The sequence below is a fragment of the Aythya fuligula genome, chromosome 6 (assembly GCF_009819795.1).
Source record: "Aythya fuligula isolate bAytFul2 chromosome 6, bAytFul2.pri, whole genome shotgun sequence".
Lineage (NCBI taxonomy): Eukaryota > Metazoa > Chordata > Aves > Anseriformes > Anatidae > Aythya > Aythya fuligula.
Genome location: NC_045564.1, coordinates 19,115,142 through 19,131,677, shown reverse-complemented (window position 1 = coordinate 19,131,677; position 16,536 = coordinate 19,115,142). Strand labels below are relative to the sequence as shown.

Below are 16,536 nucleotides of genomic sequence, written 5' to 3'. Positions count from 1 at the left end.
TGGTACCTTCCAATATATCTCTGAGTCAGGTACTAATTTGTCCAAATAGAGAACCTGAAGCTTGTATAAATATGGCTTGTGTGGTAAGGACATCAGTTACAGTCAAAAGTATCTCATGAGTTCTTCCAACTCATTGAATTGTACTTGAAATGTAAATACTTTATAATGCTATCTAGTAACGGGAGCATCCTACAGTAAGATCCTTACAACACATTGCTCTGTATCTTTCTTGACTGGATGGTGTCAATTGCTGTTTTGTTTATCGTGCTTTTACTCTCTTTCAAGCTTTGCTCTTTTAGTAGATACTCTTAGATTCAACAGAAGGTAGGAACTGGGGTTGTTTGCAGTGGGTATTCTCATTGTGGAAGACGACCTATTGCTCTGTGACGTAGAACATAATGTCTGTAGGTCATAGTTTTGTTAAAAATGTGATGCAAACATAGTGCTGCATCCTGTGCATATTGAGCATACAGTCTCATTTACTTCTATGGTGAAAGTCTCAACTGACTTCCCAGTTCAGCGCTGCTTGTGGTGACCTAGGGGTATATTATCTATCTTCTGTGTTTGTTGAATGGTGTCACAAAATAGTTTTCAAGTTCTGAAAGTCTACAGTATTGAACACAGAGCTGTACCCTAAACTGAACAGTATGTAAAATATAACTGAATAGCTGATACTGAACTGCTAAAGGCTGTTTTTTCCAGGTGATAGTTGTTGTACCCAGTGCATAGTAAACCATCCTTATGAGCCACATTTTATCTTTGTAACTCTCCTAACCTTCTTCAGGAGTGTTTGCAGCAGTCCAGGAGTTGAACTCAGAAAAGAGGCCACTTTGTTTCTTTGTTTTGTGTTGTGTTTAAATTCTGTTCTGAAAGTTCATGGAGTTTATTTTATTTTATTTTATTTTTTATTACTAAATTGTTCTCTCTTCAAGATCACAGCTTTTGCAGGTGTTAATCTCCGCCAAATCCCCTGAATCAGTAGGGATTGGAATTGATTAGTGCTTCTCAGTGTGTAATACCTGGCAGGAGCAAGCTCTGAGAGTTTTTGCTCATGCTCATGTTGGCATCTGTTGTTTCTCCCAAGGTGCTTGTCCCCTTTCCCTCAATGGATGGCTGAGTACTTTGGTAATGTGCTTTTGTATTAGTGGAGATTAGGCCCATATGTAAATTGTGGTAGATATTCAGGCATCTTCCCTTGTACAATAAAGACAAATCAGGTCTTTCTTACTGGTGACCATGTATCAGAATGTATAATAAAGTGCACCCAGATCTAAATTCCTCTTTGCAATCACAAAGTGCAATTTCTTATCAGGTTAGTATCTGGGAGAATTATGGTGTTGCAGCAGTGTTGTTTGTTATGCAGATCAGAGTATACAAATACAGAAGTCATGGAAATGAGAAGAGATCCATCAGTTATTATGTTACAGTGTGGAAAGCTATTTTCACTTTCCTTTCCAAAGCTAGCTTCCCATCAGAGTTTGCTGACATATGAATTTTTCTGCTTGCCTAAAATATTAACAAATAGTAATGTCTTTCTTTGGGGTTCAGGCCAGCAAAAAAACAAAGTTGTCTTTGTTTCTTGCTGTAGATTAAGGCAATATTAAATATTGTATATAGGTATAACAACTCAGAGCAGCTTGTATGCATATCGCTATCTGTCCTTCTCTTTTATGTATCTGTACCCTAAAATCTTTAACTGATTTTCAAGTTCAATAATTAACTGTGAACAGCAGCAGACACTGACATTGTCCTGCAATTTTTGTAAGACTTTTCTTCTGGAAACATGTTGAACAAATTGCTTGTGGATTTGCTTTGGTCTTTGTTACTGAATTCAACTTAGATGGTTATCTGCCCAGATAGTATAACCCGAATAATACATTTATAATTTATTAAACTTAATTCTTTAAAGGTTCTTTTGATAACTGCTCCATAAAGATAGCTGCTGAAGGAAGTTTAAAATTAATAGATTCTATCTCATATGCCTATTATTATTTTTGAAGCCTGTTAGAGAAGAGAAATTATGCAAATTGGTGTCACGGTAGGCTACTGCACACATGCTGGTAATGCATAACAACTAGCTTACTGATGAAAATACTTCATCTTAAGCAAGAGTCATTGTTAGCACTGAGAACTGCTCTTTGTATCACAGTTAACAGCTTATTATTATTTTTCTTATGGATATAGGAGAGTGTTCTGTAAAATCCTCATTAGAATAAAACTGCTGTAAAAGTGATACTGGAGCACTATGGTGATGAATTATGATTGATTACATTATACAATTAAAGTATATTGTGAAACAGTAGGAATATCCCTTCAAAAAAACTGAGCAGTTCTGTTGCTCACTCTCTGTGAATGACCGAGTGGCTTTAATTCTTCAGCTTCAGCATGTAAAAGACTTGATAAATAGATCAGGCTCAGGATCAATTAGTGTCACACTGATCTTTAGCATTAACGAAGTGAAGCTGCTAGGATTCAACCAGTTTATCTGTACCCTCTGTGACAGCAACTTAAGCTAACACACAGTGTATTGTCTAGTACGGGACATGGGAAGTAGCATGCAGAACACATGGTTCTGCGCAGCACTGGCAGATACAGGTGCTCCCTGGAAGGAACCTTTTTTAATTCTGAAGAACTCCAATATCCTTAGCAGGAGAAAAATCTGATAAAAGCTGGTTTCAGAAAGTAGGTCGCTAATGTAAGTTTGCAGTTGTTTTCTTTCAGTTCTCCTACATCTGTTTTAGATTATTATTTTTTTGGTCATCTGTACACAAAGCATCTCAGGCTTTTGTGGTTAGACTGAAGTGAGAAGGCTGGTTTTGGTCTAAGGGTCATTGTTCTGTTCATTGCCCTTCATCCTTCCATTTTAACGCTAACACATGTGTTTTGTTTGCCCTCTTAAATTGCTGCCAGAGAAGGTGGAGAAAACCTTCTTAGGTATTGATTTTTCACACATGGGGACAGTAGCCGGTAGTCACTTGATTTGCCACCTGCAGTTTATAACTGAATGGGCTCATGGGATTATAAACTTCATTTTAATGCTGAGTTCCTAGCCTGAGGTGAAATTGATATGTTAGCTGTTAGTCATTTGTAACTGCTTAGTATATTTTGTTTGTTGGAATTCTGGTTAGATGGCTAATATAAATAGTATTTTTGCAATAGAAATGCAACTGATCAGAACTTCCTGTTTGAGTTGGTAAATGGCTTTCAGAAATTTGGATCTGATCCTGGATAATAATTCCTGCTTAATATTTTGTGGGTCTTTCTGTTTATTGTTGTATTTATAATGTAATAGTTACTGATTTTATCATGGTAACTGGCTAGGTAGACCATCTTATTTAACATTTGATGATCGGAGTTGTAGACATGGAACTGATTAATTTAGCAGTCAGACAAATGAAACGTGTTGTAATTCCTCATGAATGATCAGTAGGTTTATTTTCAGGGGTACTGAAACCTTCAGTAGAAGATTTTATATACCAGCAGCATGGTTCCCTTTACCTTACTGGATAAGACAGCTCTTCAAAAATACCTTGTTTATCCTGTGCAGGAGGTGATTTTTTTTTTTTTTTTTTTTTTTTTTTTGCAGTAATAGGAGTGTTAGCAAAGCATTCGGTCTTTCACCAATTAATACAATTTTTTTCTGTTGGTTACATTATATATATATTTTTAAATACAAAGTACCTTCCAGAAACCCTGGCAGTGTCATTTGCCATTAATAATACATCTTGCTAATTTTCAGAGTTTTCACTTTTGTTCTATCAGTGAAGATGAGATGGAAGAGAATCAAAGCCCCACAAAATTTTCAGAGATACTGGAGATCATTGTTATTAAAAAATTGTAGTGGCTTCAGTTCACCCTCATCTTTAAGACTTTCCTACTCTAGAGAACCTCTATGATATCTTGTTCCATCCTTGATTATGTAGCTGATTGAGGCAGCATTTAATTAAACTTAAAGTGCGCAGCCCCATTCTGTACATGCAGCTCTCTTTAAGGCTGCTGCCACATCGTTTGCATGTTCCTTTCAGCAAGAAAGAGGATTCAGGTCAAGGCAACTGGTATGGCCGTTACAGGCAGTAGCCTATAATGAACATGAAGCCATGGGTCCAGGCTAAGAAAGAAGCATCAGAATGAATTTCTGGGAAGTAGAACATGATTTTTGAGGGAAATGCTGATAGTGTTTACCTGAAGCTTGTAGAAGTTTTCTCAAGAGCATTGTGGTGCTTACTTGGGAGTAGCAAGATGAGGTGACAGATAGTTCTAGAGTAAAGTAAGTGACCCAGCAACAGAATCAGCAACATCTCCTGATCTGGCATGGGCCACCAAGAAAAACTGAAAATGCATACCAAGTAGTTATTACTGTTATTCTATCTGCAGAATTATATTATTATATTTTGCATTATATTTGCAGAAGAGCTGGTCAGGGGCCAAGCTGTACTTTATCCTTGCCTACCTGCACCCTGGATCTGTTCACTTACGAAAATGGCTAATTCAGAGGATGTATTTTTCTCCCCAGAGTAGTTGTCTTTTCTGTTTGATCTATATTATTGATACAGAGATGATCAAGCATTCCTGTAAAAAGATTAATGCTTTACCCATAAACATAATTTGCAGTAAGAATTTACTTTAAAAATTACAGTGCAACAGATAATGATGCAATGATCTGAGTGAAAACATGGCACTGAATTGTCTGGATTAGGCACCTACTTTTTTTCTGATATGTGTTTTCCGGGATCTTCCAGGAGAGTTTTGTTTTAGACTCAAGCATTTGATCCAACAAATTGAATTAAGCTTATAATCTTACACAGGATACAATTAAAAAAGCTGTTAATCTTCTATTTCAAGTATTGCAGAAATGTCAGATTTATTGTACTGACTTAGCAGGCTGGCACATATCTTTACTAGATGGATAGTAAATGCCCATTTACCCACATGATGATGCATTTGGGCTTTTTTTTTTTTTTTGTTTTAATGGAATGGAATATTCATCATGGAGAATTTAGGTATGTGTTGTACTACAAGGATCCCTAAGTGGAAGCAGATAACACAGCTGGGCATTAACCAAGTTTTCTCTATTTCTGGACCCATATAACTGAACGAAGAAGTGACATTTAGGTTTTTCTGCCATGATGTCGGTTTGTGTTTGGTGTGCATTTTTTTATGGTTAAACTCAAGAATATGATTTATGTTTCATGCTATGATGGACTGAAAGCATAACAACAAGCTCAGCAAGGACAAGACAAGGAAGCAAGTATTCACAACACTGTCCTCAGAAGTACCTTTGGACACAGTCCGCTCTCTATCCTGGTCCTGTGGCTGATCTTGCAACTCTAAAAGTTTAGGTTATCCAATGCATCCATGAAAAGAATGCAGAAGGAAAGAAAGTAACAAAGATATTCCTTAATATATTTTAGAACTGTTTGTAGTGAAAGAAAATGTATGTGAGTACAGTTCATAAGAGGTTTAAAAAGTTTTAGTTGGAGCATGTGAAAAGGGAGAAGAACATGTTTCCCAGTTACTTCCCCTATGTCTCCATTTTGAACACCCACGGAGTCTGTTTCATGATTTCTGTATTCAACAGAGGCTTGTTCTGTGGACTGAATTTAGTAGGAGTGTTTTCAGGGACCTACCTTTCATCTATAAATAATAGCAGTTGTGTTGCTGATTGTCCTATCTTTTTTCTCCTGTTGGCCTAGTGAAACAACGTGATCAATTGAAGTATGGTCCTTTTTGTTCATACGTTGTATAGCATCAATAACAGCTTTTGAACATACTTCTATCTTTTTCCGTCTGCTTCCGTCACTGACCTTCATTCCCTAGAGAAAAGCGCACAGGACATTCTCCAATGCCCTTTTCTGTGACCACTTGAGAACAGTTACAGGATGGTGTGTTCATAGATTCATTTGTTTGCTTGTTTCAGGATATTGACATCTTCTTTGTTTTAACCTAGCCAGTGAGGAACAGCAGGAGGAGACTAGCAGAGGAAGCTGTTCTGACTATTGATTTTCTTATGCCTTTCAGTGGTTCATTAATTCCCCTAACAATTGCTTCTCAGGTAGCTGGCCTGGTGTGACCATCAGTAGCCAGCAGAATAGGGGCTGTCATGGCTGGCTGAAGCCATAGCTGATTATGTCAACTTTGCCTTCTGAATTCTTCTGTCTGTGGGTTATTCGTCTGTGGGTTATTCGTAAGCAATATTGAGCTCCTTACAAATAGTGAAATATGTCTGAGTACAGCGTTCTCATTCTTCCACCGTTTGTGTAGATGCTATAAGAGTATTAGCTAGCTGTTTCACAAGAGGTGCAGAGGGATTCAACAAACAGAATGCTGAGAAATTAGTAGTGTGCAAGAATTGTTCATATGGAAACAGGATGTTTGATTGTTTCACTAGTATTGACTGGAAGTGCTATTATGTCCCTTCCAGCTATGTCAGAATTCAAAACTGTCTAGTGCTGTATACCACCACTGTATAAGCACCAGGCTGGAGTGAGGCTGTTACTAATTTCAAAACCTCTGTGGATATCTCTTTTTACAGTGAACTAGAAAAAGGGTGCCTGTTGGAAGGCAATAGGCAAATAACTGTTGTATGAAAGTTCAGTAAGGCAGTACTGAAAACAGAACTGTAATTCTGAAGCCATTCTTGGCACTGTTTTCCTTGCTTATGAGTCCCTCTTGTCCCTCTTGATTTCTGTGAAAGATAGCTGTGAAATAATAAATGTTCCAAAAAAAATTGTTGATTTTATTCCAGAAGTAGTTACATCATATAAAATATCTGTGTAGTTATAATGTGTAGGTTCTTTTTTCTTTTCACAATATAGTTTGAGCTTTGTGAATCAACAGCGAGGATCATAGTAGGACTAGCAAAATACCACGTAATTTTCCAGATGGTTATTTTTGGGACCGTTTAAAGCCATTGAAGAAAACTGTGCTCCACAAGGAGCAAAATAACGTGGGAACTGTTTATAACCTTATTTCTTTTACGTTATCTTTTCTGAGAATCATCTTAGTTGGAAAAGACCTTCAAGATCAAGTCCAACCATCAACCTGACTTACTGAGGCTTATCACTAAACCATGTGCCATGTCCACGCTTTTATTATCAGACAATATGTGTAGTCTGCTTGTCTTACCATTAAGTGGTAATAAGACACAGTTATTGACTCTAATGCCATTCTCACAGGGATATTTTCTTTAAATAGACATAAAAGTTATTTATGATTTTTCCATCAGAAAAAGTTAGTTTGTTGTATGTGGTCTAACTCGGTTTGTTCCAACTGCTGAAGGTTTTCAGAGAGTCCTGGTGTTACAGAGAAACCCATGAAATCTGCTTTCTTGGTGGAGGATGCTTCATTTCATGGACAGCGGAGAGAAACCTTGTCAGTAGCTGAACTATGTTAATAATTTTTGTTTTGCTCTTGTCTATCTTGGTAAGCTCTTACAGGATTTATTTTGAAATTAGTGTGTTATCTCTCCTATTTACCAAAATAAATAAATAAAATAAATCAGTCGTGCTATTTGCCCCTGTTTTATCCAGAGAGCAGCTTGTCTGTACTCCATCAAGTTGCTTTTACTTTTGCTCTGCTTTATTCTACAGTATGCAAACCAGGGTTTGGTGGAGTGCAGTAGGCATCTAGTCATTCCTCAAATAGCTTGTGTGTGTGCAGCCACAAATAGCTTTGTGTAAGATGTTCCCCAGCCAATAGAGTTAATTGCCGAAGTGTAATTTTTCAGCATCTGGTGTGGGCTATTTTGCTTGCCCACTTGGAACAGATTTAACCACTGAGAAGTTTTCTCCATCTGGTGGCAGAAATCATGAAATTCTTGTAATCCGTAGGTCTCTGATAGGCTGAGGCTCTCTCTGGGGAGGCCATTGGTAAGATTTTCACAGCTAGAAGCCACCATAGTATATCGCTCAAAGCCCAGAACAGGTGTGAGGCCTGATGTGAAAGGAGAAAGTTCTTCCTAAAGACATTTCAGCTTTAGCATTTTAGCATTAAGGTCTTCTTGGATGTTTGTTTTACATTGGTACGAAGAGTGCCATGTATCATTTTCTGGACATTCTGAGTGATGGGCTAGTGGTTACAGTGACAGTGAAATACCAGCATTTTGTTTTTATTTATTTATTTATTTTTGTGGGTTGCATCAAAACAGTTTGCAGTCATCTTTTATGTCTTTGCATATGAACGACTGTAGTATTTCTCCCAAAGCATTAAAATGACATGTTCTTATGTGTTTGATTTTTGTTTGTTTCTCTAACCTGATATGCAACTGTTCCCACATATGTTTGCATTCTTCTTCCCCCCTCCCCAAGCAAACCTTGCTCTTAAGGCTGTCTTAACAGGAACTACATCTCTGTGGCTGTTGTTTTCAGTGCACGTAGTCCAGTCTGTTCACTGATTTTGGTGAATTCTTTCAATTGACCTGCTTCTCTGTTGAGATGCTGACTGTATGTATTCAAAATACAGTTCTTTATTTGCTGCATGATGTATTGGATCCAAGCAGTGAGAAACTGTCCTAATAACTTACATTATTGACCCTGAATGGATTAATGACATTGACCATCAACTCTAGCTTTTATTTCACTCGTCTTTTTTTTTTTTTTTGTCAAGAAACCAAATGTTTTGTGTCATGTTTTGTGCCTTCTGTATAGTAAATTACTTTAATAAAATGTAAATGCTTTTCCTTGGCATCTAAAGGAATTTTAAAAGTTTAATTCTTCTGGAAAAGGAACAAAGCAGGCAAATGGACACATGCTTCCATTTTTGAATACCGCTATACAGATCTGCACTGCATGTGAATTTGATTGCAGGTTCTTCTTTTCTCTATCATGAACAGAAAGCACATTTATTTCTTTAATCAGATTGAACAGTTGCTGCTTTGCTCTTTTTTAACTTCTCAGTTTCCCTACTCAGGCTCACATTTCTTTCTGACTAAATTTCACATGCCAGATAGTTGTTATTGATGCTGCAAATGTTGTAGAGGTAAATGAGAGAGTAGATTTTTAAAAGTTATTTTAAGCAGGTTTGCAGATATCAGATATTAGAAAGGAAATGGCTCAAACCTTAAAATTCAGGTGTGTGTCTGAAGTCATTTGGAACGAGGTGCTAGTTGATCCATCTCAAAAAATCAAGAGAGAAATGGTCCTCAGTGTTTTCTTTGCATTTCTCTATTTATTGATTTTTATCTTTCTGCCTGGTTTTCATTTGTCATTCCATCTGCATTTCTTCTCAAGTTAGGACAGCATTTTGTTTCTTTATCATAACACTGCTGCTTTAGTACAGAAGTGCTTAGGGCTTTCCACTGTATTTGTGTTTGCTTTTTTTTCCAGGAAGCCATTATATGGATTATTTCAATATAACTCCAATATGATTGGACTAGAATCATTAGCTGATCCCTCAGATACTTGGGAAATTATAGAGACTATTGGGAAAGGCACTTATGGTAAAGTCTATAAGGTTGCCAATAAGAAAGATGGAAGTCTGGCAGCAGTAAAGATACTGGATCCTATTAGTGTAAGTAAAAACATTAACCGTAACTTCATTGTTAATTTTAAAGAATTTTTAAACAGATGTGAAATGTAGCTCAAATGTGTGAGATACGTGAAAGCATCCTGGAGAGAATGTTTTCACAGAATGCATTGGTGGAAAGAAATGGTTTTGAACCAGCATCTCAAAGGTACAGCTGACAATTTCATCATCTTGCATATTATTTGAAGATGACATTTGCCTAGTTTAATTTATACATCTATATTATTCTTCTGGTACAAATTTTGATACCTGTACTTGGAGCACGCACATGCTAAGAAGGCAGAAAGACATTAATCCCTTTTAGGGGCCTGTTACAGCAGGGGAAATAAAAAATGCCGTTAATCTTAAATGTTCTTACTTTATGTGCTCCCTAAAATAACTACTTTTTCCATTGCAGAAGGACTGTGAACTTTAGGATATTTTATAGTAATCTTCTCTAAGTAGATAACACTGCTAAGCAATTGTTAAGGTAAAAACAGAAGAGCAGCACAGGATGGATTCTTGGAGGTAGCTCTGTACCAGCTTCAGTTGTAGTGGGAGTTAAATGCCTAACCTCCCTTGAGAACCAAAGCCCTAGTTTTCAGTGAAAGATTTAATTGGCAGTGGTACAGGTTGGATTGAGATGGAGTATGTTCATAATAGGCTAATATATTTACTAAGAAAAGTTGAATTTCTGTCATTTGTCACTTCAGAAATTATCTTGGTTTTCTCCTATATAAATCTGAGAAAGGTACTAAATAAGCTTATACCCTTTTTAGGAAAAATAGTTAAAAAAGAAACATGTAAATGCATGATATATTTTTTTAATACATGCAGTCTCTGCAGAAAGAAATTTACTGCTTAGGTGCTGTTCTGAATTGCAGCTTGTGTGCTGATATTAAACAGTATTTTGTAATTGTCACAGAATTGTTTCATTAACAAATATTTAGTAACATTTCCTTATTTAACAAATTTTGATTTTTCACTCTTCAATGGTTTCTGGTGTATGTCTGTCTTTTCCTCTTAAGAATGTCTTTATTTTTATTGTGTTCCACTTTGAGATTTTGTGAAATTGTTCTCTGTGTGGCCCCATCTATGGTTCTGTTTGGACCACAGAAAAAAGAATGAATCAAAGCTCCATGTTTACATGTAGCCTGCACCTTAAAAAATACGCATGTTTGAAAACAAGTTAAAAACTAATACACATGCAAATGTATTACTTAGACAGCCAAGCATAGTTCAGTTTATTTTTTTTATTTATTTTCTGGTTATGTATATTATGTATTAAAAGAATCCTTGAAGAAGAACCACTTACTTTACACAGATTTCATGTTTTTGTATGTAAAAACAAAAGTGTCATGATTTGATGTGGATTAAATTTACAATTTCATGTGAGTATTTTCAGCTGCATTAAAGTAAATAAAAATGCATAAAAATAAATAAAATTTTATTTAAAATTACAAACTGATTAAAAAATGGTTCTTATAATTTTGTTTTGTTTTGAACAGGCTTATAGTGTTTATATGTTTTGTATTTTTTTTCTACTTAGGATGTAGATGAAGAAATTGAAGCAGAATATAATATCTTACAGTTTCTTCCTAATCATCCTAACGTTGTTAGATTTTATGGGATGTTTTACAAAGCAGATCAGTATGTGGGAGGACAGCTCTGGCTAGTACTTGAGGTAAAAACATTTTGATAATATTACATCTTAACTAGCAAATGTTGGTGGGCCTCTGTTCTGTATTGCTAGAAGAGTCACTGACTTTCATGATTCACTGATAGGGGCTATTTATCAAAAAAAGGGTGATAGATGATGTGTCGTAGTCCTCTGTTGGAAATCACACAAACTTTATTTAATAGAAAACGTCCTTGCATTTTATTTCTATTCTAGAAGCTACATTTTTCCTCCAAACCCAACAAATCTTGTTGATAAGAATGGTTCACCTAAAAACAGCTTATTTTTTTCATGTTGGGGAAAATATTGGATAAAACATTTCTCTAATTTTTTGAGAGGTTATGCTCTCAAAGGGAATGCAAAATGTTATGAGGAGTAACATGGAGGATGCTTAACAAACATGCTTCCTATTGCACAAGTGAAGAAAGAAAATGTAATGGAAAAAAATGATATTACAGAACTTTAGAGGTTGGTTGTTCGAGAAACTAGCAACAGAAATGCTTATTATTATCTCTTCTTCAGTTGCAGTCAGTATTCTTGCAATGAAAAGTGGAAACTAACACTTCGTAGTCTTGTTGCCAGTTAAGTGACTGCCAAAGATCGTTGCAAGATGAGCACTTGTAAATGTTTTCTAGGCTTAATAGATACAGAGCTTTGCATAGACTGATGAGTAGAGCTAGCAGGCCACTCAAAAATTTTACTCAGTTATAACTAGACTGAAGAAAGTTAACATTTGCTTTTTAAGTACAGATCATTTTAGAAATTCTACTGCCTAGTCTTGAATGATAACTGGAAGCAGAATGGAGAAGCTTTACTTCCACTTAACAAATGTAGAATGTCATCAATATGTCTACCTTCTATATACTGCAGAATTATGTTGTTTGAATGAACTGTTTGAATCTTTCATATTTAATTTCAGTGACAACTGAAAAAGAATCTTTAGTATTTTTGTTTTGTTATTGTTTTTGTTTTTAACTGTATATATACTGGCTCTGTGTTGAGTTTGGGCTTGGTTTCCCATGTGTTTTCTTTTTTATCTCTGGAGTAGCATGTTGGACAGATATATCATACATGGTATTCCATATAACAAATTTTGTACAGCAAAATTTCAAAGTTTTCTGTGTAACGAAACTGAATGTAGAATGTGGGAGAGTTAGTTCTCTGTACAGAATTTATCAATTAGTATGTTAATGTCATGCGGTTTTTGTTGCACGTTTTCCAAAATTTAAAAGACAGTTGACATTAAAAAAATATTTGTTTTCCTTATATGGATAAGTTTACCAGACGAGGCAAACCATTTAATCTCTTGGAATTTACATGCAAATTTATGTATGTGTAACAGTGACTTTTTATATTATACATTAACACTTTTTTAATTAAAACGAAATACACATAATATTCACTTTGATTCATCTTTGATGAAATATATTTGTTAAATGTGCAACTTAAAAATTCTCTAATAAAAATGTTGTAGTTTTTTTTTTTTTTCCCCTTTAGGAATAGATTTGGCATATTTACTCATTACAAACAGGATCTTACTTTGATAATAGCCTAAGATGAGAAGTAGACACCTTAAACAGAGGAATAGCTACTAGAAGGGCATGGACAGTGAAGTAATGGTGTGGGTGAAAAAATACAAAGATTCTAATTTTACTTTTTCTCCTCCTCTTTTGCTGTATGGCTGTCCATTACTAGTGAAATGCTTGCAAGAAACAGCTTTCCTGGATCAAAATGCTTTATATCAGTTGCTGGCAGCACATGCCATCAAGTTTGGAGTATAAAGATATGGTTTCTGTCTACTTTATACTGCCTGCCAGCAGGAGCATTGATGGAGTGAAAGTTTAAAATGACTGCAATTTGTTGCCTCACGGTTATCAAGAGCATCCGTCTTTTCTGTCTGACATTTTCTTTGCACAAAAACATTTTTTTCAGAAATACAGCACACAAATCTGAAAATACTAAGTAATTTAAATTGGGCTTGAATCCTCTTTTAACATCAAAATACAGTCCTGTTAATAATATTTTGATTTATAATTACATTTTATAAGTTCCACTTCATAAAATTTCACTTCCCTTTCCCCACCTAAGTCGCTGTGATTTATTATTATTATCGTTAATGAATTATATTCTAAGGTATGGAGGACAACCTAAATAACTGCAAGATAAAAATCTAGTTGCTCCCAGACTTTTACTGTAGTGTGGTTTTGGTAGGTGTTCGCAGCCTAACCAAGCATGTTGAGTAACTGGGAACTTGTCTTGCTTTTTTTCCCTGTGCAACTCCCCCCTTCACAGCTGTGCAATGGAGGTTCTGTCACAGAGCTTGTCAAAGGTCTGCTGAAGTGTGGCCAACGATTGGATGAAGCTATAATCTCATACATTTTATATGGTGCTCTCTTGGTAAGTATGTTCATTGGGCTTGTAATGACAGGAGAGGGTGCAATTTACTCATCTCATACATACATTTTCCATTTATAAAGTATGGTAATGTTGACAATATTATGTGGGCCATTATAGCAGCAGGGGTTGTATTGAGCATGTAATCTGGTGGACAGATGTTTCTATAGACTATGTGCAGATTGTCTTCATTACATTCCCTAATAGTAGGGTAATTGTTTTTAAATAAGGGAGTAAACTTATTTCTGTTACTGCTGGCATATAGGGCCTTCAGCATTTGCACAATAACCGGATCATTCATCGTGATGTCAAAGGGAACAACATTCTTCTGACAACAGAAGGTGGAGTCAAGCTCGTTGACTTTGGTAATGACCACTTCCCATTTGTTTTCTTGATACATGCAGTTTAGCCAAAGGCGTCTGTTTACTTTCCGCTGGGAAGGCAGAATGCTATAATGAGAGACTTTTTCAGGAGGATGCTCGAGATTATTTTGAGGAGGAAAAATGGAAAAGCAACCTGATACAGCAAGAATAAAAATTCTAGCAAAAAATCAGTGATAGACTTCTAGCTTAAAAGCATAAACATAATAATTTAATAATTAAAAGTAGCTTTGAAGGTGTCATTTTATTTACAAAGCTTTTTTTCATTTCACAAAGTATGTCAGTTTCAGGGTAATTCTCCTAATTTAAATTTAAATATTGAATCTTTTGCATATGAAAAGAAACCATTCTTCTCTCTGAAATGACTTTTGCTAGCCTCTAGCATTTTATTCCCTCTGAGCAGAAGGTAAAATGGTCCCATGGGTCCAAAACCCAGTATCCATTTAATTTGTGATTACTGCTGTTTGTTAGATATTAGCATGGCAGTCTGGAAACATCGTAAGAACAAGAAGAGAAGGGAGAGAGAAGGAGAGAGAAATTGACTGGCAATAAAATTTAACTTGGTTCAGCATTTTACTTCCTATGAATACGCACTCAGAGAAATAAGGGGATGCTTTAGTCCGTCGGATATGTATGCAATGGAATGATCAATTTTGTTAGTGGGTAACAGAAACAGGTTATTAGTAATATGTGATTTATTAGCAAAACCATATAATACATAAGGTAATTATCATTGAGAATAGTACTGTGTGAATAACAGATGTATGCTTAGCAGAGCATGAAGGAAAATGAGAATACCAACCTTTCTGGCATCTTCTTGGTCTCTCGCTTTCTATGTTTTTTTTTTGTGTACGTGTGTTTCTGTGACATTTAAATTTAAACAATAATACTAGTGAATTACAACAAATACAACTACCTCAAGAAAAATATATGACCAAACACTCAAGTGTTCCTAATATTTAACCATTAGGAAATACCGAGATGCAACATATCTGTGTGCTTCCTGTCTGAAGTATCATGCACCAAACTTTCATGAAGTTGCTTTTTTCCTCTCTAGCCCACTGCCTTAGTCACAGAAGGGACTCTGGGAACGAATTAGTACTGAGTCACAGGCAAAATTGTAGAACTGTGTGTCTCACTTGTTGCAGAAAGTGGAAGATACATTGTGAAAAATGCAGGGTTCAGAAAGAGAACGGTCTTGCAGTTCAGACATCTGAATGGCTTCAAATTGGAGACTATTCCTGCTTCTGCCAGAGTTTCTCTTGTTATCAAGTCATTTGCATCAAACTTTTTAGAAATGGCCACTCTGTTTCTCATTTTCGTAGTACCCAGTCTGAAACACCTTTTCCTTCCTTGCAGAAGAGCTAAATGTTCTTGAACTGCAGCTGAGATCCATTACAGCTATACTTAAGGCATGTGGAGTGCCTGAAAACTGAAAGGTCTCAGATTAAGTACAGAAAAACAGTGGATGCATTTTATATTTTTAGGTTAATCCCTGGAACTAATAATCCTTCCTCATTTTGCAGGAATGTTAAGGAGATTTACTATTTGATAAGGAGTGAAGGAAAGCTGTCAAAAAGAAAAGGAAATAATAATTCTGAATTTCCCATTGGATGGGCATACTACATAAGGAACTAGAATTCAAATTGATGGGGATAAAAGGAAGTATTCAGTGACTACCTCAGTGAGCTCTGTCCATTCTGTCGACAGAATGAGACAGTCTTGAAGGGGGGGAGGAGAGATCTCATACTCAAGGCAGTACATAAGGATATTAGCACATAGAGAGGATTGCACAAATATCCTTAACTGAGAATAAAGGCAATTCTTTGCCTTTATTGCATGACTTTACGACTTGTTTTTTTCAACATGATACATATTTCTTTCTTCAGCTGCTGTCAACAGCATGATACTTGAATAAATATTCACCATAGTGTAAGCTGACCCGAAATATCTGCAACTAATCATTCATTCATGCTCATGTTCGTTCTCTCTTTCCCACTGTATTCCTCTTACTTTGTGTCTCTGCTCTTTGGTATTCTGCACTGTTTTGGAATGACCATAGATACAGCTCCAAGTTAGGCTAGCTGAAGAAAGATCAGAGTTAAATGCAGTCTTTTTGTAGGCACTCACCATTAGCTGTTTCACAGTGATACTCAGTAAATCACTGACGGCTTGCAATCACACTGATATGAAAAATAAATACAGAATTTAAAGCCAGGTCGGATGGGGCTTTGAGTAACCTGGTCTAGTGATACGTGTCCCTGACCATGGCCAGGGGCGTTGGAATTAAATGATCTTTAAGGTCCCTTCCAACCAAAACCATTCTATGATTCTAGTTGAATCTTGGAGCCAGCAATCTATTTAACTTACAAATGACAATTTTGAGTCTCATTTATTGGAATCAGGCACAAGTCTGTCATATGTGTCTACCTGTTTCTCTTCTTGGGTAATACCACAGAAGCTGTTTTTTCTTTTTCTTTTTTTTAAATCCATATTAACTTGAAATATTTTTAAGTCAATATTGCTTTTGTGTCAGCTTATTGGAATGCTCCTGAATTCTATAATTCAATTATAAATTGACCA

At 35.9% G+C, this 16,536-nt stretch overlaps 1 protein-coding gene across 1 annotated transcript in view; it reads left to right on the top strand.

Annotated features, from left to right (window-relative positions):
* MYO3B (myosin IIIB) overlaps positions 1-16,536 on the top strand; it is a 186,012-nt gene that overhangs the window by 5,707 nt on the left and 163,769 nt on the right. Inside the window, exons 2-5 of the mRNA XM_032190017.1 lie at positions 9,324-9,507; positions 11,051-11,185; positions 13,472-13,576; positions 13,839-13,938. Of these exons, the coding sequence (XP_032045908.1) occupies positions 9,324-9,507; positions 11,051-11,185; positions 13,472-13,576; positions 13,839-13,938 (524 nt within the window). The remainder of the gene's footprint in view (positions 1-9,323; positions 9,508-11,050; positions 11,186-13,471; positions 13,577-13,838; positions 13,939-16,536) is intronic.